The sequence below is a fragment of the Quercus robur genome, chromosome 3 (genome assembly GCF_932294415.1).
Source record: "Quercus robur chromosome 3, dhQueRobu3.1, whole genome shotgun sequence".
NCBI classification, from domain to species: Eukaryota; Viridiplantae; Streptophyta; class Magnoliopsida; order Fagales; family Fagaceae; genus Quercus; species Quercus robur.
This window is the reverse complement of record NC_065536.1, coordinates 50914354-50939805: the sequence shown is the minus strand read 5'-3', so window position 1 is coordinate 50939805 and position 25452 is coordinate 50914354. Positions and strand designations below refer to the sequence as shown.

The following is a 25452-nucleotide window of genomic DNA, read 5'->3' as shown; positions in this document are numbered from 1 at the left end:
TATTATGACCCTTTTTTTTTAGACCTCAACAGGTATCAAAAAAAAAAAAGGGGAAGTCTAACTAAAGGGGGTAACAAGTGCAGTTATGACAAATCTCTAGAGATTAGTACAATTTTTTGAAAATAAAAATAATATAAAAAGACTACCAATACTCTAATATTCTTCTTTTAAAAAAAAAAAAAAAAAAAAAAAAAAAAAAAAAAAAAAAAAAAACTTACTAGAATATTTTCAAGTCCATAGCCAAATACTAAAAAACATTTTCAATATAAAAATTTATGTTGAAACAAAGTATAGTCTAATTAAAGAATATTTTTTCAATGGAGGCCTAGCTTTTTTTTTTTTTTTTTTTTTTTAATTATAGATATGGTAGAATTTAAACCTATAGTTACTCTTATAATAATTGTTCTTATTATTAAACTAAAATACTAATCGATTTTTCATATTAAAAAAAAATACAAATTAATTTTTTGTATAGTTGAGATTTGAATCACAAATCTCTTATTAGATTACAATTTTTTTTTTTTAGAAATAATTTTTTTTTACAAATTGAGTTAACTGGAATCCACCCTAACTCTTTTTAAATATTGGGCAACCATTATCGAAATTTCAAAATCTCTTTTATGTCTCATGTCTCATTATTATTAAAAATTAATTAATTAATTAATTAAAGAGAGAAAGAGAGGAGGATGTCCACGTAGCCATAGGCCCATGGGTAGCAAATTGGCACTTTTACTCATTAAATTTTGTTTGGGCCGAAAACAGTGCCAACAAAGATACGCTAAAGCTGACCAAGTTATTGTGAGTTGTGACTCTAGATTTACCCAACTTGTCATATAAGTATCTTGTAAAAAGATGTCTTGCATGAAAATACTAAATAATACCCCTACTAGTTTATTTTGACCTTCACGAGATAGGATAGTAATATAAAGTATTTCAAAGCGTGAACAAGCATGGTGTCGTGGTGTAGTTGGTTATCACGTCAGTCTAACACACTGAAGGTCTCCGGTTCGAACCCGGGCGACGCCAATCCTCTCTCTTTCTTTTTAATTTTTGGAATTCCCTCTCTTTTTAGTTTACCTCATCAGTCATCACTGTAGTCAGTGTTTGACTCTCTCTCTCTTTTTTTTCTTTTCTTTGTTCCTCTTCTTGGGGGTATGGTTAATTAGATAATATTGGTTTATAAAAATTTAGATCTAGAATAGTATTTTAATTAGTGACTAGCAAGATTGGATCTTAGTCATCTTACAGTCTTGCTCCATTACTACACCTTCCATTCTTTCTTTCTGAACATTTCAATTAATGTTTTAACATTTATTAAGTACCCTTTTAGCCTGTCTCTCTGACTCTATTAGACCAATATATATATATATATATATATATATATATAATCAAGGTAGGAATACTAATAGGATGACCTCAAGTATCATCATGTATGGTTGAAATTCTAAAAATTTCATAGAAAACTTCAATGTTTGCAACCATCAGCATGGAAAATTGCTAACCAACTTCAATGTTTCTGACTTCAAGTTTCATGCCTGCATATATACATAAAACTACACACTATTAAAAAAAAAAAAAAAAAAAAGCATTTTTTTAAGAAGTGTTATAAATTTTCTTTGTAGTGGTAGGTAGCACGATTAGATTCAATTAAGTATTATTATATGTCAATAGTGCAAGAATGATGTAAAGTGTCAGGTTTGTGATAGGTCAATTCTATAATATATGTATCTATATATTATTATTGCTTTTATTGAATAGTATTCTAGTGCATGGTTCTCAGCAAAAAAAAAAAAAGTGCATGGTTAATGGGTGGTAGGTTTTAGAAAAAAGGATTATTGGTAGCATAGATGCTGGGAATCTGATCTGATGCTGAAACTGGCAGTTTGTATGTTTAAACAGTAGATGATAGAGTGAAGAAATTTAACTATAATATAATAGTGACTGCCAAACCAACATTACCAATGTATACCTATTGCTATGCTTGCGTTTGACTGTATGAATCATATAATTCATATTATATGATTTATATAATCTGAATTACAAAAGAATTTACCATGAGAGCTAACATTTAATTATGCATAGACCTTTCTAGCTACGGTAATTATGAGGATTGGAAAAACCATTTCCATATGTTGGGGGGGGGGAGGATACAATTAACAACAAATGTAGCCCATTGTACTATATTAAGGCCAAAATAATTTGAGCATATATTCATTCCCAAAATAAATAAATAAAATTTGAAAATATAACATGTAAAATCACACCGAAACTAATAATTTTATAGAGATATTATTATAATGTATATACATTGTGATTATTACTTCTTTTGAAAAAAAAAAAATTTGATTAGTAACAATTAATCTATGTGTGTGTGTGAGAGAGAAAACATAATTCAAACTAACCGCGAAAATATAAGTCAAAAGGTTTTTTTTAGTATTTAGTGGAATTACTTAATCTCCTTTATGAATAGAATCAGAGTTTAAAGTCTCCTCCAGAGTATTTAGTGGAACTAGTCGCTAACCCGTGCGATACACGGAAAAACTATTGATTCTGAAGAAAAAAAAGAAAAAAAAATCCAACAATTAGTAATTCGACATTTTGCTAGTTAGTATTTTTTTAAAAAAAATGAAGAAATATTTAACTTCTATATTTTTCCATAGTTTAGAAGTGTTGTCTAACATTGAATGTTATTGAGTTGCAAGTGCAAAGTTACTGAAACCTAAAAAGTAATTTACAATTCCTAAATTAATAAAACAAAACTTCCAATAATTATATATACACACATACTAAAAACTAATATAAACTATAAATATTTAAATAAAGACCATGATGTGAGGAAGAAACACTGAGTTTCAAATTTGAGTAGTAATATGACTTTCTCATAATAATAACAATATAGACAATTCAAAACATGGAACAATATCAAAATTATAATACCTAAAAAAAAAAAAAATCACATGAACCTAAATAAAAAACATTTTAGGTGAAGAATCAAGATCAACCTAAGACGCAAATACCAAAAACCCCAAGACTTAAAACTTCAAAATTTATAAAATCCCTAAATTCTACTTCAAAACCAAACCAAATTCAACAAATTTATATATAACATACCAAATAAAAATTTATCGTTAAGTGAACATGCTTTTGAGATCAAACTAAAGAATTAGAAAATAGAGATTATGTACTCTATTATATGTGACATTAAGTGAAGAATACCGTAAAACATTATTGCATCTAAAAGAAAAATTAGATTAAAAAAAAAAAAAAAAAACTACTAATTCTCTTACCTGCTAGGTTGTGTTCCTAGGAAACCTACAAAATCAAAAGAAAAAAGAAAAAGAAAAGAAAAGAAAAAAACAACAACAACATGAAGAACCGTCAAATAAACAATTTTTTATTCAATGGATGGTGAGTTCTTCAAACATGCGTCAAAGTCCATTAATAGCTGTGTTAGAATTGGGGTTAGAAAATCCACCAAAAAAATGGTGTTTGATAATAGATTAAGTGTGGTCTTGAAAGCAGCTCTCCCAATATCTACTGCCTCACTGCTTTGATGAGTATCAGCTAGGGCGTCTTGCACTTTCTTGTGCCTTATAGCTTGGTTAGCATCAAGTGTCTTGTTGGCGAATAGTTGTTCCATGCATATTCTGCAAAGGTTTCTCCACCGGGTTGAAACAGATGCCTTGCGTAGGTTCTTAGAGGATGGGAAGAGTTCTAGGGTTTTTATGTTTTAATAGTAGCAAAATAGCGTGTAGTAATTTTATTTAAATATATTTTATTTAAATATTGTGTTGACGTGGAAAATTGTGAGAGTTTCAAAAGCTTCGGTTTTATATATATAGATTACTTATAGTTATAGTCTTATAGATGTATTATATATAAGAAAGAGAGAGAGACAACAAGAGAAATTTACTTTATTTTTGCAACTTTGTGATTGGGCTAAACAAAGTTTTATTTTATTTTATTTTGTATAAGAGCTTTTTTCTAAACAAAGTATTTGTATAGCGTAGTTATCAAACTTAGACCATAGCTTAACTTTTTTTTTGAGAAACTAGACCATAGCTTAACTTGGTGTAAGTTTTGGTGTGTTGATCACCCATTTAACCAATGAGTTACTAATGAAGGCCAAGTTCAATTTAACTTAAATATAATTTAAAACTGTTTATAAAAAATAAAGAATTGCAAATGTTCTCCATAAAACATATAATCATATATTGGCATACCTATTAATACTAACTAGTCGCTAACCCGTGCAATGCACGGGAAATGTATTTTGTACAATATATAATTTAATCTTTGTTTATTTTACAACAACACCAAAATTGAATTTGTAAAATAAAATCATATAGCTAAAACATTTGTTAACAGCTATACGTTTCAGACATTTATTAAACTATATTATTATTATTATTATTATTATTATTATTATTATTATTATTATCAACTTAACAGTATTTTAATATATGATACCAACATGCTTCAAGAAAATGTCCAACATTGAAAACAATTTCGAAAACAAACTCAACTAAACAGTTTGATGAATAAATATATTACAATCTATAATATAAGCCAAGAAATAAAATTTGAAACCAATATGAACAAAATCCATGTCAAACAAAACCATTTCGATCATTAAGAATATGACTCACTAAAGTCATGAAAAACACAGGATTCATTACCAAAAAAAAAAAAAAAAAAAAAAAAAGCATCTTTAGTCTTTATAGATTTTGCCTAAGTATCCAGATATGATGACACATACTCACACAAAAATCATTAAAGAAAGAATCAAAGAACATACACAACATGTACATACGCTATGAAAGTAAAAATAAGAAAAACAAAAGAGACGTAAACACGGACAATTAAAGAAAAAATATAGGAAAAAAAAGTTAGGAATAGAAATATAAGATAAAGATGGGTTACCCTCAAAAAGAATAATTCATGGATATTCATTGAAATCTTCTAGATAATTTCTGATAATAGAAAAAATAAAACCCAAAAGTTATGATGTTAAAACTTCCAAAAGGCCAAAAAAAAAAAAATTTAAAAAAAATCAGAAGATTCAAAGCTTCAAAAGTATTGAAATAAAACAATATATATATATATATATATATATATATATAATTACGCAATAGAGAAATACAATAGAAAGAAGGGAATCCATGATTATAGCTTTTCTACTATTGAAATTGGCTAGACAATTAAATGTATTGCAAAAAATGAACTTAAAAATTCATATGTAAACCAAACAATTAGAAGATTTTGAGCCAAGAATTTATAAAAACAAAACAAAAATTATGTGACTACACAATGGAGAAATATAATAAACAAAAAAAAATATGTCTACACAACATAGAAATATTAGAGAAATATGAGTTACCTTTTAAATGTTAAAATTCAAAATATTAAAACTTTTAAAAGGTTAAAAAAATTTGAAGATTTAATTAAAAGATTCAGGCCCAGCAATTAAATAAACAAAACAACAATTGACAAACTTATAAGAAAAAGCAACAAAACTATAATTTTTATTGAACAAATCAAATAACCCTAACCTTGATGCATTGACCGAAGAAGGAGAGGAGTCCAATACATAAGTGGAATATGTGAATTGTGAAGCATGAGCCGCCCTCAAAAAAAATCTTGAAGAAAAATAAGTTTTAAGGAGAAAATTGTGTTTCGGCAAAAGAAGATAATAGCAGATCTAATCATAAAATCTAAAATAAAAAGAATTTAAAATAAAAAAATAGTGGTGGCCAACGGCCATACATATAAATATAAGATATTGACCAACCTTTATAAAAAGATGTCAGTTTCAATATTCACTTTGTGGTGAGGGTCCTCAAACATCATCTTCTCCGCGAATAGTTTTTGGGGCTTAGGTTTTCTACGCAAGCAATTCTTAAATAGGAGAGAGTAGAGGCGGTGGGAGAGTGTCCTTATTTAGCTAAAAGTCTAATTTACATTGGAAAAAGAAAACAGTGATGAGGTGGAAAATTTAATTTAATTTAAATATTATGCTGACGTGGAAAATTGTGGAAGTTTCAAAAGTTTCGGTTATATAATAATAATAATAATAATATATAGATTTAATTTAAATATTGTGCTGATGTGGAAAATTGTGGGAGGTTCAAAAGCTTCGGTTTTATATATATATATAGATAATGCTTAAGGCCTTACCCACGCAACTAGCCTACTACGATCCAAAAGGTTATAGACGTTTTTCACATGTGGGTCAGACAAACATTGTGTGATACTGTGGTAGGGTTTAGGGTTTTATTTTGTAGTTTTTGGTTAGATGTCGAGTGAATGAAAATTTCACTCGACTATCCCAACTCAATTGAGACCTGCACAATGAAGTCACATGACATTATTTTGTTAAAGTGTCTTTTTTTTTTTAATAAATAAAATTATAAAAAAGATCACATGTAATGGGTTTTGGGTTTTAATTAAAATGATTTTGTGCCCGTTTGTTTGCACTTTTGAAGTGCAAAAAGTGCTTTTTCAAACCACTTTTTCTATCTGCCCATTTGGTAAGACTCAAACATCTTGCTTTTTTTAAAACATGGCCTTTTGAAATGTGAACAAATGTGGCTTTGACACAACACAGCTCTGGCGCTTTTGCAAAAGCTAACGCATGTTGATAACTGTTACGAAGTTCTCTTCAATTACCAAATTGCCCAACCATTTTGATTAAAAACCCAATTTTTCCCTTTGATAAATCAAGGTATGTAGTTAGAAAGTCACGGCTTCCTCTCATCTCATCTTCAAGAACAAGTCTCTCCTCTGTGTTGCTACACAATCCAGACCGTGCTGCTACAGGTAAATGTTTCTCTTGACCGATCCGGATCGATCTTCTTCGTCTTCTTCCCAAATTGCCCTTTGTGTTTCAAAAGGCAGATCTGCAGTCCTTAGTTCTAGAACTAGATCTCATCTCTCTGCTACAGTGGGTACTGCCAAAATGAATTGCATCTTGATTCTTGATGAGAATCATGGAGTCATTGATCACTTTGCGTGGGTGTGGGCTAAGAGAGGTATTGAAGATTTTTGGTGAAATTAAGAGAAATTACCTATGAAGATCAAGATGAAGAAGTGCGTGGGTGTAGACTGTGTGGCTAAATGTGTGGAGGAAAGTAGAGAAAGAGAAAAAAGAAATGGTATGTTCTGGAATGAGAGTGGACGAATTCTAGAAGCTTGATCTTCTAGTGTGTTCTGGTGAAGAAGAAAAGTATAAAGAAAAGTCAAAAGTGAAGATAGGGAGAAGTAAAGAATACGTGTGTGGTGGAGAAAAAAAGATGAAAAGAAAATATAATAAACGTGTGGATGAAAGAAAAAGAGATAAAGAGAAAAATAAAAATAAAAATTAAAAATTAAAAATTAAAACTAAGAATTGCTACTATAATATTTTCACAATAAATTTTATGTGGTGGATTGTTACTAGCTAATACTAGTGAAAATAATAATTTAAGTGGTGTGTTCAAATTAAAATCAGTAACAACTTACCACGTATGATTTGTTGTAAAAATATTTATTGCAAAAATATTTTTACAACAAATTTTAGTTAACAATAAATTATTATTGTTGTTATTATTATTATTATTATTAAGTAGTTTTTTTTTAGTAAGTATTATTAAGTAGTTGATTTTAGTATGAAATATACCCCTTTATATATAGTGTCCTTTTTGATAATTTATAACTCAAATCGCCACTTTTATAAGTTCTAGCCAAACACTCAGCTTTTTTAAAAAACACTTTTTAACAGTTTTTACCAAACACTCAGCTTTTTCAAAAAACACTTTGTAACAGCTTTTACCAAACACTCAACTTTTTAAAAAAGCCCAATTTCATACAGTACTTTTTGAAAACTCCACTTTTTCAAAAAACCTAGTTTCAAAAAGCTGAACCAAACTCGTCCTTTAACGGTATATGATTTAATTTGAAAGTTTTCACATGTGAAATATTTAATTTAAATCTTATGTAATATTGGGGTAAATGTAATTTATTTAAATAATTTTATATAAACTAAAAGAAACAATTATTAAAAAAAAATAGCAAATCACATGATTGATAATAAAAGTTTGGTCCTATAAGTTATTGTTGCCTCAAGTGGCTGCCATTTCCCTGTGCCAATTGGATATCATTTTCAATTTCAATGGTGCTATCTTCCAAGACGCTCATTGAACTGGGATTGGTGTCACAATTCGAGATTCTCATGGCTTCGTCATCGCTTCAATGTCTCAAAAAATACCTCAACTCCTCACTATTGTTGAAGCTAAAGCTAAAATTGCTGCGAGAGCTTTAGAATTTGCCTTGGAAGTCAAATTAACCAAGCTATTCTACAAGGGGACTTTGTGATTGTTATTCAGGCTCTTGATATTGAAACCTTGTGCTTGGTTGGCTATGGCAACTATATCAGGGATGTAATTTATTTCTCTAATTCTTTTAGATGGTTTGAGTTTTTCTCATACTAGAAGGAATGGAAATAGATTAGCTTATAATCTGGCCAGACAGTCTATAAATGTCTTAAATCTCTCAGTGTGGATGTAGTATATTCCACCACAATTCCTTTATATTTTTTCAGGCTGATCTAGTTGGGTTATCTTAATAAAAGTCTCAAAGTCTTTCTTCTAAAAAAAAATTTGGGTAGCATTTATTAAGTATTTAATATTAATAACTTGCATGATTCCTCTATATCCTTGGGGGTGATTTTCAAATTAAACCCTTCTTTTTATTAAAAAAAAAAAAACCTAAGATCTTTTTAAATCGGTTTAAATCATACACTCAACAAGTCTTTGTTAAGTAAAAGTATCAAACACATATCTAAAATAATGTAATAAAATCATGCGAAACTTATACGTTTTTTCCCTTTGGTACACTTTATGCGAATTGTAATAACTAGTCGCTAACCCGTGCGATGCACGGGAAAACTATTAGAAAATAATAAAGTATGCATATATTAAAAGACAATTTAAGTTCATGTGTGCTTGCAAGGGATACATACCTAAATAGTTCTTGCGGTATAAATAAAAGCCTTATCTTTGAGATAAAGAACTGATGTAAACAAACTAACCTTACATAAAACAAATTATTAAATAAAAAAAAAAAAAACATAAAACTGATGTCACGGGAAATTCAGCCACATAGTAGTAATATATAAATCTCTTAAAACCTAAACCTAAACCTAAACCTAAACATAAGGACTAAATATTTATGCGCCTTCTCTTGCTTTCCTGATGTATTTGGTTAAAAACATAAAACTGATGTCACGGGAAATTTAGCCATATAGTAGTAATATATAAATCTCTTAAAACCTAAACCTAAACCTAAACCTAAACGTAAGGACTAAGTATATAAACAAACTAACCTTACAAAAGCTGAACTTTATAAGCTAAAATCTATACCGTGAGTTGTAGATCTTGAATTCTATACCGTGCGTTTAGGGCTTCCTACATCTAGAGAGAGAGAGAGTTTGCAGAAATTAAAGAAAATCTCTCTATAGCTTAAGAAACACAATATAATAAAATCAAAAAGATAAAATTTTCAGAGGACAAAATATTATAGATAATTTAAAAGAATTTTGGTTTAATTCTTGAACACCGCAACTCCATAAAATTCATACTAATAATAATATTTTATGATAGCGCAGTTAGAATTTTGGTTTAATTCTTGAACACTGAATTGGAAATTGATTATATGAGTATTCAATGGTGAACAAAGTACTATGTATTAATTAATATATAAACAAAACTAACCTTACAAAAGCTGAACTTTATAAGCTAAAATCTATACCGTGCATTGTAGATCTTGAATGCTTTAGGGCTTCCTACGTCTGGAGAGAGAGAGAGTTTGCAGAAACCGTGACTTTATATTTCTTAACTTGAGAGAGGGGTAAGGTTGCTAGGGTTTTGAGGAGTTATAATTTTTATTTATTTTTTATTTTTTAAATATTATGCTGACGTGGAAAATTGTTTATTTTTTAAATATTGTGCTGACGTGGAAAATTGTGGTACCAGCAAAGACTTTGGTTTTATATATATATAGAAAATTGTTTATTTTTTAAATATTGTGCTGACGTGGAAAATTGTGGTACCAGCAAAGGTTTCGGTTTTATATATATATATAGATGAGTATTCAATGGTGAACAAAGTACTATGTATTAATTAATATATAAACAAAACTAACCTTACAAAAGCTGAACTTTATAAGCTAAAATCTATACCGTGCATTGTAGATCTTGAATGCTTTAGGGCTTCCTACGTCCGGAGAGAGAGAGAGTTTGCAGAAACCGTGGCTTTATATTTCTTAACTTGAGAGAGGGGTAAGGTTGCTAGGGTTTTGAGGAGTTATAATTTTTATTTATTTTTTATTTTTTAAATATTATGCTGACGTGGAAAATTGTTTATTTTTTAAATATTGTGCTGACGTGGAAAATTGTGGTACCAGCAAAGGCTTCGGTTTTATATATATATATATATATAGATTAATCATTTCATTATTTTTACCAAATCTTTCACGATAAAATATTAGATGTTCAAATGATTTTTTTTTTTTAGGAAGGAGTTCAAATGATTTCATATGTAAGAAAAGTTGTATCCTTTACATTGTGCATACACTAAGTGGATGTCCTAGCATATTTTCCCTAATATTACCAAGGTATCAACATTTTTAAAACTGTTAGTTCGATTCAAATTCTACTACAAGTATTTTTAGAAATTTCTTCATTTATTTTATACATTATTTTAAAATTCTAGCATTTTTTTAATAATAAAATTTAGGTCATAAATGAAGTATTTGTACTATGCCACTCAATAACAAAATCTTGCCATTCGAGTCCTTATAATCACATTATTATTTATTTTAAACTATCTTATAATATATTAAAATATATAGTTTTGACAAAAATGTTGGATTTATTTGATATACATTTCTCATATAACTTGAAATATTTTTTGTACTTTTTTATTTTTTTAACTACTCTACTCTACTATTCAATTTAATTTATTATTGAATTTGTTTTTTACTTTATGTATTATTCTTAATTAAGCTGTGTAAATGTGCATAATATTAGTAAAACATTGTTGAGGTCTAAAAGGGATCATAGTAAGGGAGGCCCAAAAAGAGTGAGCCAGGCCCAAAAGGAAAAGAACAAGCTAAGTCCAAGGAAGCAGGTGCAAGCGGACCACGAAAGAATAAAGAGGCCCAGGAGGCTTGAAGCCCAGACGGAGAAGCATCGAGAAGAAAAAGAAACCCACGGCAAGATGACAAGTAGTCAGGATCCTCAGCAACCATCAAGAGGCGCGGATCCTTCCAGGCACACAGTCAAAAGAAAGACTAGGACAGCTCGAAAGAAAAGGACAGAAAAAGAAAATAAGAAACAAAGCAAAAGAACACAAGCGCCAAAAAAACCCAGCGACCTCTCATGGCACAAGCAGACAGAGTCTCGGGGAACCAGAACAGAGAAACACAAAAAAGAGAATGGTAACAGGCGGCTTTCAAGTTGGCAGAATAGGATTCCGCCCAGATGGGAAAAAAAGGAGAAAAGTGGAATTGCCAAACGGTGATGCCGAGAAGGGCATACCTCAGCACATCTCAAAGAAGGTGGCCAACTAGGGACTTTCAAAATAATCAAAGCTGAAAGAAGGAAAGAATGAGAAAAACGGGAAATGGGACTTACCAAGTGATAGGCATGGAATAGGCTCTGTTCACAAGAAGGCAAAACAGGGGAACCAATGGTTCCTCGGGAAGACCAGAACTTCACTATAAAAGGGGAGGGTAGGTTGCGAAGAAAGGGGCAGCAAAAAAGAGAGAAAAAGAAGAGATTTTCTAGAGAAAAGAACTATCAGTAAAGTTGTGGTGAAGAGAAAGAAAACACTAAGGGGAAAATGAATATTGCTTCCCGGTATCCTATAAAAGCCACTATTGCACATACTCGGATTCAAAGAGAATCAAACTTTGCAAGTTTTGAAGGCTGAAATAGTCATTCAAGACTGTAATTTTTGAGCTTGATTGAACCTTGTATCATGTCCTAGTGAGCTTTCTATAACTTAACAAAGAACATATTAATGAAATATGTCTCATTAATCCCAGGATCCCCTTAACATTATTTTGTACCTCTTTATTGATCTTGTTGAATTTATCTTGTTATTTTGGCATGCCTCTCCATACGAATATCCTTACTTGTCATTTTACTTGTATTGTAGGAAGCATCCCTTGTGCATCACTTGATTCTTAAACAGCTTGTTAGCTGCAGTGAGTCAAGGCCCGGTTCACCAAACCTCTTATTTAGGTCCGGGATCCTTGGACCTGAGTGTCACAAAAAAAGGCATTCTCACAAACATTTAAGATATTTTATTCACTCAATTTTCCCCTAATATATTGTTTTTTTATTTCAAAAAACCAAAATACAAGACTGTAGGTACTCAAGAATTTTTGGCTTTGGCTTTGGCTTTGGCTTTGGCTTTTTAGCTTGATTGCCTTGACTTGAATTCTTTTGTCCCACATTGGAAAGATAACTTTCCTCTTTCTACCTTATAAGGCATGAACCAATGAGAAAGAGTACCACTAACCAAACTAGTGGTACTCTTTCTCATTGGTTCATGCCTTATAAGGTAGAAGGAGGAAAGTCATCTTTCCAATGTGGGACAAAAGAATTCAAGGCAAGACAATCAAGCCAAAAAGCCAAAACCAAAGCCAAAGCCAAAAATTCTTGAGTACCTACAAAGACTATTTAGAATTTTTTTAAGCTAAATATATTAATAATTAAAATAATTTAAAAAATCTAAAAGGTTGTACAAAATGTATCCCTTTTTTCAGTTTAAAATCCATTACTTATAATAATGAGGGAGGATGATTTGAATCATAATGTATATAATATATTATAGTTGAAGCACAATCATAATTTATATCGATTTCAAATTAGCTTCTGTGAGAGTGTTTTTTTTCTTTAGCACACATGCCCGAGGATCCTGGGCCAAATAGTTGTAGTTTGGTGGACTGGGCTTGGTTCACCGCAGCTAAATGGGGGCTGATTACGAACCAAGTTGTGCGCAAGTCACATAAATCTCCTTAAGGAAAAAATGCGATTCCTCCTAAGCAATAAAATACCATTATAAGTGTTTTAATATCATAAAATGACCCTTTACTCTTACAAAATAAGTAAAATAGATATTCATAATATTCACAATGAGAAAGAGATTGAAATAGAATATTTAAGGCTTATCTTTTATTGTATAAACATTTTAAAGAATTCCTTCACTTGGTACCCCGGGCGTACTGTCGTGGGATCTTGGGGCGTATTAGGCCTGTAAGAACCCGGAATACTGATTCTCTGCACTATACAATCTTTCTCCATGCTTGTTATGTAATGGAGTTTTGTCCTTTCCTTTTACCTCTATAGGTCCTACACAAGAACAACTATACAATGCACATATCTTCAAATAATTGTTAGTTTCTTAGATTAGTATATATATATATATATATATATATTAATACATATACATATATGTAAATGAATTTCATGAAAATGATTCAGCCACGAGGATCCTGGCCCCAATTCTTACAGACTTAGTGCTTTTGCACAAGATTTGTGGAATTTGGAACTCAAGTCTGAGTGGCTTTGCTTGGGCAAAGGACTCAGCTTTTGGCTGAGTAAAAGGAAAAATTAACAAGCAAGAATATATGTATTGAGCAGCAAGAAGCAGTAAAGGAAAATAATATAATAAAGAAATATGCAAAGTAATTGTTAGAAATCCTCAAATCAATATGAGATATTTCATTATTTTTCTTAATTGTGGATTACAAATGTGCTCACTAAGACGTGATACAAGGTTCAAATAAGCTCAAAAATTACAAACTTCGATGGCTATCCAAGCCTCTAAGACTTGCAAAATTTGAATTCTTTTGAATCCAAGTATGTGCTATAGTGGCTGTTTCTGGGATACCGGGAGACGTTCCTCTATTTTTCTTAAATTTTACAGAGTTCTAATGGCTCTGTTATGATATTCTTCCTACTGAAAAATCCTCCCCCTTCAACATGGGTTTTCTCTTCCTTTTATAGTGTGTTTTATAGGGCTCCAAGACACTAGTGATTTCTCTCTTTTGCCCCTCAGAGCTCGTGCTGTGACAGTTGCCCAGGGGCTAGTCTCTTCCCTTTTTTCTCATAGTTTTCATCTTTTAGTGTTGTTTCTCTAAAAGTCACTTGCTGACTTTCCATTCTGGGGCATCTTTGGGCAACTAGCCTTCAATCTCTCTTCTTTCAAGGTTTCTCACTTTTCAGACTCAGATGTCGGTTGTCTTTCCTTATTGTCATTATTCCCAAATAGTTGGAATCTTTTACTACTGGGTTGAAAGTTCCCTTCCAGTCGCTTCTACTTATAGTTTTCTCATTCTTGGTTCCTTGTGGTACAGCTCCTTTGTTCATGAATGTTTGCTTTATACTTTCTGATTCTTTGCTACACCACTGGATACTTGAGAAGGACATATCTGTTCTTCATTTCTTGTCTTTCGTGGTACCTTTCTTGAGCTGTTTCAATCCCATATTAGCTGTGCTGCATTACCTGAGGATCCTGGGCCTCTGGCAACCTCTGGGTATCCCGGCCCAGTTCTTTCACTGGATTTTGCTGGATTTTTTAATGACCTTTTTGCTGGAAATCTGAACATAAATAGGGCCTTAATGTTGATTCTTCTTGCTGCTTGAATTGGGCCTTCTTTACTTTTCATGGAATGGGTTTTCTTGTGAAATTTTGGCATTCAACAGCTTCTAATTGTAATCCTAATTTTGTATCAAGTATCCATTTTAATTTTCTTAATTTGGTGTTGATTGGCCCATTCAAAATTATTTAGTACAAAAGTCGAGATGACCATCTTACTCATCTATGTAAAACTACATCATCATCACTAGTGTTAAATTTGTTCATAAATAAGCATAGGTTACAACCTAATACTTCTTATAAAGAAAAGTAGATAATATTATTGAATTACAAGACTCTTCGCAAAATCTACATGGGTTGATGGGCTTAAAAAATCCATTACATTCGATTGGGTGTGGCAAGAACAAAAAAGTTTGATTAAGTGTATGTTTGGATTCAACGTCTCACGTCTGCGTCCGCGTTTTCCTTTTTTTTTTTTTTTTTTTTTTTTTTTTTCAGCCGCATATTGTTGACTTTTCAGTCATGAACAGTGACTTATATACTGTTCACGGGTCCCACAAACTCCACTTTTTATCAACTTTTTTATTAAAAATGGGTCCCACGATACTATTTACACATTTAAAAATTATTTTGCTACAGTGTTTTCAGTTTTCAGTTTTCAGTTTCAGCAAAATAAGTTCTATCCAAACAGACCCTAAACTTACTCTTAGGGTTTGTTTGGTTGGAGGAGTGGGAAATTGAGACAATAGAAAGTGGGGAAATGATAGAAAAGTGGGATGATAAAAGAAATTTAGTTTTCTCTTATTTGTGTTTGGTTAGAAAGATGGAAAAGTGGAGATGTGGAAAACTATTGAGAAAAATTTTACAATTATGTCCCTATTAAATAAAACAAAAAGTAAAACATTTTATTTATTAAAAATTTGTGTAAGAACACTTCAATATATATTTTAAATTATAAAAAGAGCACAAACCAAAGGATCCAAAACAAATGAATGAAAAAAAAAACACACACACACACACACACAAATGAGAATACAAAGAAAAATGCTAAAGAAGAAAACCAAAGAAAAAGAAAAACAAAACATATGGGTTTAGAAAAAGACAAAAATTAAAGGACAAAAAAAGAGGCCAAAGAAGAAAATTACAAAGGTTTTTAGTCTTTTTATTTTATTTTATTTTTATATATATATAGTGTTTTTTCTCCAGTTTTGTCTCCATTTTGAAGAAAAAACATTTTTGTGGGCACGGGTGCTAGGCCTCACTAATTTTTCATTCTCCCATGCTCCCCAACCAAACACTTATAAAATTAATTTTCTCTTTCTCCCATTTTTCATCCACCCTAAAATCTCAAATCAAACAGACTTTTATAGTTGAGTTTGAGGGACGATAGTCTAAAAGGAAAGAATGAGAGAGAAAAGATATGTTTCCATTGTTTAATTGGAGAGAAATAGATTAAGAGAAAAGGAAAATTGGAGGGATAGCTTTTCCATGGATCTCACATTTTTCTTTCCTCCCTATTTGGGATGAACATGAGAGAGTGAGATCTCATAGTCATAGGGGCACAAAATAGCCATTTTTAACTCTCTTCCTCCCTTATAATGGGAGTTCTTTTAGGATCCACAATTTTTGCAACAAATTTGACATAACAGTTGTAAGGGGGTGGGCTGTGCTAGTGGTATTGGGCTGCCTCCTGCTGTACTAAGCTCAAGTTTTCTGGATAAGAGAGTCGGGACCGGTCCAGCTTCAACTTAAGGTGGTCCGGCTTGTGCGCAAACTAAGCCAAGTCTGTTAGGAACGTGTTTACGGCAGGTGGAACTGTTTCAGACAAATTGTGGCAAGCAGACATAATAATAATAGAATAAGCAGAAAATATCTACCCACTTAAATGGGGAAATGACCAAATAGCCCTTAACATCAATTACAATAACAACACTATTTGTTTTCCTTTTACGGAAGAGAGGGAAAAAAGAAATAACAGAGAAAACATCAAATGTTCACCGGTCAATCGGAATACTGGAGGAATTCGACCGGAAATTCAATTCGCAGGAGCAGAACCACAAAGGGGAGAACGTCCCTCCTCAAAGCGGTCAATCTCTCAGGAATGAATCCTGCCGTAGAGGTTAACGACTCTGAGGGAAATGGGCCTAAGTGGTTTTTTGCGTAGGTTTTTTCGAGTTTTTTCCTACAGAGGGCCGGATTTCATGAGGGAGAGAAGGGATTAATCTACCGGTGCATGCCCACCTTTCTAACTCTCACTATTTCTTTCTTTTTTCTTACTATGTTTTCCTTTTCTATTTCTTTTAAGTTTTCTATTTCCTTCCCTAAGTTCCGTTTCGTGTTGTCCCCTGTTCACGGCAAGACCCTCCTTTTAGAGTGCTTGCCGTGACCCGATTTTACTGTTTTAACTCTTAATTCCCTTTGTCTGGTCTGGGTGTACTGGCCGACCATCACTGTGCTGTCTATGTGTCGCCCTCCCATCGCCAGACAAAGAAGAATATTTTGTTTGTTAGTCTGCCGTGACACCTTTTCCTGCCATGGTTTGGCTTATTTTTCTCTCCCTATCCCTCATGGCATGCACCTAATGGTTCCAACTCAGCTTACCTCTTTTGGGTAGTAAGTCATCCCAACAGGACACCACCCCGAAAGAGCTTGAGTCGGAACTATAAAAATAGATTTTTCCCCTCTCCCCACCACCAAACCATGCCCTTTGATCCTCTGACCCCCCGACCTCACCATGCTTTGTATTGGCTGTGTACAGGCTGGTGGTGCCTAGGCCTTGCGCGTGCCTTCATTGCATATGTGTCCAAAACTTGTCTGTTGCCCATTCGTCTGCCATGGTCTGGAGGCTTGCCGTCCGTGCTTTTTGACCTTTTATGTGGGCTGTTCTTCGTTTTCCCGTTTCATTCAAGAGCTGGGTTTTGTCTGATGATGGGTCTTACATTTCTTTGACCCATTCCTTGATTTCCTTTATTTCTTGCAATGTTGTACTGTTATTCCTACTGTAATAACTTAATCATATTGGACCTCTTTTAGGCCTGCCGTTTATTCCTTCTCTTAGTGGCTTGGCAAGACCACTGTTTTGCTTTTACTTATGGGCTCCTATGTCCCTTTGGGCTTTCCTTTGGGCATCCTTGTCCCGTTTACTTTCTTTGGGCTTCCTTGGCCCTTTTGCTAATTCTACACTCCCATGGGCTTTTTACTAACTTCATTGGGCTTCCCTGGCCCAATAACCTTATTCTCATCCTTGAGATTTATGGGTCTGCCATAAACCCCTTACTTTCTTAGTTTGCATTACCTTGGGCTTGCGGTAGCCCTTTCGTACTTTTCTATTTCATACACTGCTCATGGGATGCTATTTCTTTCTTTCCGGGCTTCTTTGAGCCCATTTGCCTCTTCAAGATCCATTTGTTTATTTCTTGGGCCTGTGTTCCATTATTCCTGCCGCTTGGGTCTAATGGTTTTGCTGTCTACTTTGTCAATTCTTTATTGCCCTTGTTATTGGGCTTTCTTTCTCACAAATGACCCTCAACAACAGTCTATCACTTTCACATTGACTCATTATTTTTTTTCAATTGCTCACAGTTAACTACATTAAAATTACAACAAAAATTATGTCCATATATATATATATATATATATTTTTTTTTTTCTTTTTTTTGAGGAGCATGTCCACATATGTTATCTTGCAAACCAAACACATTGAAAGAAAAATATACTTCCCTTCTACTTCTCCCCTTCATCCAACCAAACATAATGAAAAGATTCAAACCGGTTTAGACTTTAAGGGTCCAACCGGCCGGGTTTGATTCGAGTTGATCATTATTATGGTAATGCGTGTGGGACTCGGAAAACCTTTATGTGACATCTTTGACAAAAGAAAAGAGGACAAGGTAGACACCATTTATTGACCGACCAACTTGCATCTAGAGCATGGAACAATCTAGAACTCCGTTTTAATTCATCCCAAAAAAAAAAAAAAAAAAAAAAAAAAACTCTGTTTATAGTGAAAATTTTTCACTTTCCCTTAATTATTGTAATTACCATATTTCTAACACAAGCATCACCTAGGAAAACTCAAAACTTTGACAAAGTAAAAACGTAAAAAATCAAAATGTGTTTTTTCAAGTTCCAACTACAAGTCTAGAGTCAAAAGTTTCTAGCATCATTTATAGACAATTAAAAAAAAAAATATATATATATATATATATATATATATATTGTATCTCTGTCATTGCTATATAAAAAAAAAAATTGCAAAGTTTTGTACCAGTGCTCACGGCAGCAGAAAGGTCACATGAGCTCGCCCTCTTTCATTGGTCAACAGCAAAACTTTTCATACAATTTGACTTTCACACCCTCAACAAATCCCATTCAAAATTTGCCACATCTCACCCACTGGCTTTAAAATCCGGTGGGATCAGCCACCTAATAGTCCGAATATTCCATCTAAGACAAAATATTATCCCCACTCTCTAGAAGGCAAGTTTTCTACAACTTCCTCTCCAAGAATAGCTTTTCCAATGGAAAAATCAAATTACCATACATAAAAAGTTCAAAACCTATTCCTCCAGTGTTGAAAAAATAGCAAAAATTCTAGTACTATAATAGGTTTCTCAAGTATCAACGCAATAAACTATAAATAGAAAAAAAAAAAAAAGTTTATATGGAAATACTATTCAAAATATCACAAAACCATAACATTTGACATTGGCTTTGAAATACAGGAATACAGGAATATTAACCTTAATCAGCGGCTCCAAGCTACTTTTCGTTTCGCCCAAGCATAAAAGTAAAACCATAAACCCACTCTCGCTCTCACGCGGCACGTGACAAACCCTACCCACCGGTTTACATTTTCTGCCTTTATTATATATATATATATATATATATATATATAAGGCTCTCTCTCTGCTCCAATACCATCACACACACTCTCACTCACTCTCTCTCATACAAATCTTATCTCTCTTTGTTTTCTACTTCTCTACCGATTATCAATGGGTAATCCCTGGTTTGGTATTTTTTGCTTTGATTTGTTTCGTTAATGAATTCTCTTTTTGATTTTCTGTGTTCTTTGTTTTTTTGTGTGTGTTTTGTTTTTACTGCAGCATCATGCAAGAAGATCAAGATCGGAATCAACGGTAAAAAACTAAAATCTAAAAGCTTAAAACCCTCCGATCTGTTTGTTTTTTGTTAGTGTTTAAGGTTGTCGGACTATAGTGAAAAAATAACATTTGGAATCTAATAGGTTTCGGAAGGATTGGTCGTTTGGTTGCGAGAGTTGCTCTTCAGAGAGACGATGTTGAACTCGTTGCTGTTAACGATCCATTCATCAACGTTGACTACATGGTATAAATATTTTTCTAAAACCCTTTTTTACCGATCGGTAAATATTTGAGAAATCTTGAATATTAACAAAGGTTTATGCAAATTTTCAGACATATATGTTCAAGTACGACACCGTTCACGGTCAATGGAAGCACCACGAGTTGAAGGTGAAGGACGAGAAGACCCTTCTCTTCGGCGAGAAACCCGTCACTGTTTTTGGAGTCAGGTACTGAAGTTTATTGCTTTTTTTTTTTTTTTTTTTTGTGTTTTCGTTTTGTAGTTTGGAGATTGAAAATGGGTTTTACTGTTTTGAGTGCTGTTGCTTAAAAGATGAATTTTTTTTTCAGGAACCCAGAAGAGATCCCATGGGGTCAGGTTGGAGCCGACTTTGTGGTTGAATCTACCGGTGTTTTTACCGACAAGGAAAAGGCTGCTGCCCATTTGAAGGTTTGCCTTTTCTCCTTTATTCACTTGTAGGAAAGTGTTTGTGTTTTAATATCATATGGGGTTGTAAATATATGTGCTTTTATCAGTTGTGTTTGTTTTGTATAGAATGATAATGAGAATGGAAATTGAGATTTGAATTGGATTGTTTGGTGACCAGGGTGGTGCTAAGAAGGTTGTGATCTCTGCTCCCAGCAAAGATGCACCCATGTTTGTTGTTGGTGTGAACGAGAAGGAGTACAAGCCACATCTTGATATTGTTTCCAATGCTAGTTGCACTACCAACTGCCTTGCTCCCCTTGCCAAGGTTGACTTTGAATCCATTTATATGGTTATGACTGTATTTTGTTGTTGAAGGGTGAATTGTTGTGCTTATTATGTTGTTGTTTGACATTATGTACAGGTTATCAATGACAGGTTTGGAATTGTTGAGGGTCTCATGACCACTGTCCACTCTATCACTGGTGAGTTGTTGGCTGTGAAACTGTGATTCTATTCGTTTTAAAAAATTTTGAAATGTGTTTGATAGTTGTGCTAATTGTTGCTATGTTTTCTGATTCAGCCACACAGAAGACTGTTGATGGCCCATCAAGCAAGGACTGGAGGGGTGGAAGAGCTGCTTCCTTTAACATTATTCCCAGCAGCACTGGGGCTGCTAAGGTAGTTTATTACTTAATTTTATGAATTGGTATTATTTACAATGTTGCTTTCTGTTGAATGTTGGGCCTGCTTAGTGGTTAGACATCTATATATAGGAGTGAATATAGCTGCTAAGGTAGTTTATGTCTTATTTAGCTGTTAATTGTTGGTCTTGCCTATTGATGTAAAATGTTTATAGTTTATGACTTGGGGTGTACTTGTTGATATTGTTGTATAAGAGTGGAATATGGTTGGTTTATTTCGTGTTTATAAGTATCCATTCTAATTGGATTTGATTTTCTGAAGTGTTAACATTCATTTCAGAACTGGATTTGATAATGCTGCTATCAAATATATTTAGCAGCCTGACTAATTTGGGTGTATTTTGTGGCTGTATAGGCTGTTGGAAAGGTTCTTCCACAACTTAATGGCAAATTGACTGGAATGTCCTTCCGTGTTCCAACTGTCGATGTTTCAGTCGTTGACCTCACTGTCAGGCTTGAGAAGAAGGCCTCCTATGAGGAGATCAAAAAAGCTATTAAGTAAGTGTTGGAATGTTGGTCTTGTATTCTTATAATGTGCAGGTGTTATCGTTTATTATGTATTGAACTGATGTCTTATTAAGTAATTTCTAATATAAGTCTTTTGATATGACAATTCTCAGGGAGGAGTCCGAGGGCAAGCTTAAGGGTATCTTGGGATACACTGAAGATGATGTGGTGTCTACTGACTTCATTGGTGACAGCAGGTAGATTAATCTTTTAATGTTATGTTCTAAAGTTGTCTTGCTCTGGCCTAGTTTATATTTTGCAAGCATTCCTTTATATGCATGCTAGAATCTAAGTGGTAATATAATTGATCGTATAGTTTGTATCTTTTTTTGAATTTATTATTCTACTCATGAAGTGTTACTCATTTGGTTTGAAGAACCAGTGAATCTGATTCCATAACTGGTTTTTGTATTCTCAATATTTTTGTATAGAGATTTGTAACTAAATTTAAACGGTTACGTTTTTTTTTTCAAATGCATTTGCTTTTGGGAAATCATTGGAATGGTCATGTATTGGAAATCAGTGAAATGCTCATATGTATTGAGCAATTGCAGGGCATCATTATATTTATTTTAGGAACAGATAATTTTGTGACGGATGGTTAATTCATTATATTATTGGAAATAAGTTGACTTTCTGTTTTATTTTACTGTTGGTTATCGTCATGATATGACTCATGACATGGTCATCTGTCCTTAATGCAGGTCTAGCATATTCGATGCCAAGGCTGGAATTGCATTGAATGACAATTTTGTGAAACTTGTCTCTTGGTATGACAACGAGTGGGGCTACAGGTAATCATATGAAACATTAATCTGAAGTATGCAATCCCTCTTGTTAATTTGGTTTTGATCCTTTAGGCATCCTCTCCTACGATCTAGTTTTGAAACCTTTAACATGGTCTATAAAACATGTTAAATTGATTTTACTCTTGTAGATAAATTGATTTCAGCTATCCTACAGTTCTAACACCCTTTTCCATCAATCTTGTTTTTGCAGTTCCCGTGTGGTTGACCTGATTGTCCACATCGCATCTGTAAAAGCTTGAAGCTAAACTGACTATTTAAGGCTATCTTTTTATGTTTTTGTTGGAATAAACCCGAGTCTTTTGGAGTTATCTTAAACCTGTGCTGCATTGCTGCTGGTCTCAGCTGGTTGTTTTGTTTTGTTCATGAGGTTTTCTTGTGTCAATTAAAAGAGATTAAAAGAGAATTCGTAGTGGAACAATATAAGCTAAATGTAAGCATTAGATGGTTTTTATATAACTGAGTTCATGCTGTTCCGATTTATTTGCTGCAATTCGTTTTTAATAGAACTGTTCCAGTTTAATCTGACTTAATTCAAAATGAATCAAGATTTTGGAGTGTGGAATAAACCCATAGTCTTGGAATTCAGTCAAACTTGTACTCCATTGCTTTGGTCTCTGCCGATTATTTTGTCTCTGTTTTGTTCCGTTTATGAGCTTTTCTTGTTTGGATTAAAAGAAAATTCATGGTTGAACAAATATCAGCTAAATATAAAGCATTAGATGGTACTAATATGAATGAGTTGCTTCCTTTCATGCTGTTCTTATTTGCTGCAATTCCGCAATTCTTTTGTTGAAAAAAACAGCAAGAGACAGGAGATTGTTATTGCCTTAATTCAAATTGAACCAAGTGAATATTTGAATGATGGAGTTGGTATAAGCTTTCTTTTTAAGGACCATTGGCTGTCAACTATAAGATTTGTGTTGTGCCAATGAGCATTCCCAAGCCGAAACCAGTCAGCCCCACTTCGCTCAAAAACATTCTCGGTTAAACACAAACAAGCTGCAATCGGCCAAACCACAAAATCCCATCAAACATCTTGGTGGTCGTCAGCTGTTCAGCTCTTCTGACTATGCTTTCTGCGGTGAACTCTTTCGACTCTTCATGGTTTGCTGTGAAAAAGAATAGGTAGTTCTCAGGTGTAAAGGAAGAGCTGCTAGTAACAAGTGAGGGAAGGAACCCTCGGGTATAACATCAACATAAAGTAAAGAACTCTTAGCTGTGACCAGTAAGCGAGGAGGAGATTTAACGCTTTCTTGATCTGCCAAGCCCTTGTGGCCAGGCCAAGGCAAGACGAATCGACCGCACCCCTAGGCCTTCTTCTCCTAATTAGGTAAGTCTGGCTACTGATTAGCAAGATTCGCAGGGGAAGCGAAGTCACTAACTAGTCTTCATGAGCTTGTAAGGATCCCATGCGTTGATCAATGCTCAAGGAAAGGAATGAGGAGGAGAAGGGCAAAAGAAGAAGAAGAGCTATTCTTTTTAAGAGCAAACCATGCGCAAACCATGCGTTCACAGTCGACTCAACAAGACGGGTCACTCCCTACCATAAGCCATGCCCTTACTAAACGGCTACCACTCACGGCACACTTCAACTACTCCTGGATCTCCCCAGTGACAAGATCTGTCTTTGATGCTGCCTTGGCTAATTCCTTTGGTCTCGAGCATTGAAAACTTTTTTCCACTCGCTTAAGCACGGCTAGAGAGCCATGCCTTCTAAATCTCGCTCTGCTACTGATTCAACAACAACAATTCTTGGTCAAGCTAAGCATTCGTTCATAGCTCGCCAAGACTAGTTGCGCTTGCTTTCATTTTGAGTCTTTCCCGCATCCCTCTGGACATCCCCTCCGCTTGACGGAATCCCTCCCTAACAACCGCTAACTTTTATCATTCCTTATATGAGTTAGTTTAGTGTAGGTTCTTCATATCCATCGGCCTATCCTCGACTACTAGTTTGACTAGATTTCTAGTGTCTTGCGCGATCTTCACTCTCACGGGAAAGAATAATAAAAGGTGCGCGGACAAACAAAGAGTAGTTTCCTTCCTTCTTCATCGGTAGGCGCACACGGATAAGAAACCTTTTTCAAAAATTGGCAGAAGTTAGTGCCGCACTTCTGCCTTCATCCTCTTTCTGAACCCACCATAGTTCGAGGATCTTGTTTACTCGCTACTTAATCTCTTTTTTCATATAATGTAATATTACATAAAAAATAGCTTCTCGTAGATGCATCTTAGCTAGCTAGGAATCTATTAGAAGTATAAGCTGTCCGTTCAATCTAAAATACTAAAATAATGAAATACTAAGAAATAGGGTTGAGTAGTGGGAGAGAAGCTAGACGAGAAGCCAGAATGAGCATTCGATCTGATCTTACTTGCATGTAAAGGATAGCTGGGAAGACGAAGCGAGAGAGTGAAAGACCATCGGATGGATCTCTCTGGGGACTGTGAAAGATTTGATAGGAAGTCTATCTTTTCGGGAAGCAGGCGCTATGAAACGAGATGGGATGTTCTAGAGAATATAGGAAGCCTATGTGCAGGTAAGTGAAATACTTGGTTGTCGAGTCATTCAGCGAATGTATGATTCCTAGTTTGATCCAAAAGGTAGAAATTCCTTAGAAACGACTGGGAGCTCTAGCCCATTTCTATTTCCAGGGGACTCGAGAGAAAGAGAAAGGATTAAGCTCAAAAATTCCTACGAGTAGCCAGCGGAGATCGGGGAAACGGGGGAAGAACGACTTTGTGCCATTAGAATCCTTTTCTGCCAGATAGCCTTGACCTAGCTTCCTGGAAGAATCTCCGGAGATTATATCAGCAGATGTGTGTGTAACTTGATCTTCTGCTATAGAAACAGTGAACCCGTCCCGATACAAGTCACCCAAAGTAATATGCTTAACGGATGCTTTTTTCACTAGCTGTTCGGAGATCAGGTAAGTTAGGTCTACTACTGCTTGATTGGAGTTAGCGAAGCCGTAAAAGGTGGCAGTAGGGGAACCTGCTGCTGGAACAAATCCTGTTTTTTTTTTTTTTTTTTTTTTTTTT

General features: G+C 33.6%; 2 protein-coding genes and 1 non-coding gene across 3 annotated transcripts in view; all 3 read left to right on the top strand.

Moving 5' to 3' along the window:
• Nucleotides 1-952: 952 nt before the first annotated feature.
• TRNAV-AAC (transfer RNA valine (anticodon AAC)) lies at nt 953-1026 on the top strand. The gene has a single exon. It is a non-coding gene; the product is annotated as a tRNA-Val (tRNA).
• An 18473-nt stretch (nt 1027-19499) lies between these two features.
• Nucleotides 19500-22896, top strand: LOC126718259 (glyceraldehyde-3-phosphate dehydrogenase, cytosolic). Its single transcript, XM_050420371.1, has 12 exons — nt 19500-19646; nt 19754-19786; nt 19894-19994; nt 20084-20199; nt 20321-20420; nt 20578-20724; nt 20821-20881; nt 20980-21077; nt 21456-21598; nt 21721-21804; nt 22312-22401; nt 22607-22896. Exons 1-12 carry the CDS (start codon nt 19643-19645, stop codon nt 22653-22655), a joined length of 1026 nt encoding a protein of 341 aa, XP_050276328.1. The 5' UTR covers nt 19500-19642; the 3' UTR covers nt 22656-22896.
• A 1942-nt stretch (nt 22897-24838) lies between these two features.
• Nucleotides 24839-25452, top strand: part of LOC126719729 (uncharacterized mitochondrial protein AtMg01280) — a 2217-nt gene continuing 1603 nt past the window's right edge. The window contains 2 exon segments of the mRNA XM_050422257.1: nt 24839-24950; nt 25259-25340. Coding sequence (XP_050278214.1) covers nt 24839-24950; nt 25259-25340 — 194 coding nt within the window.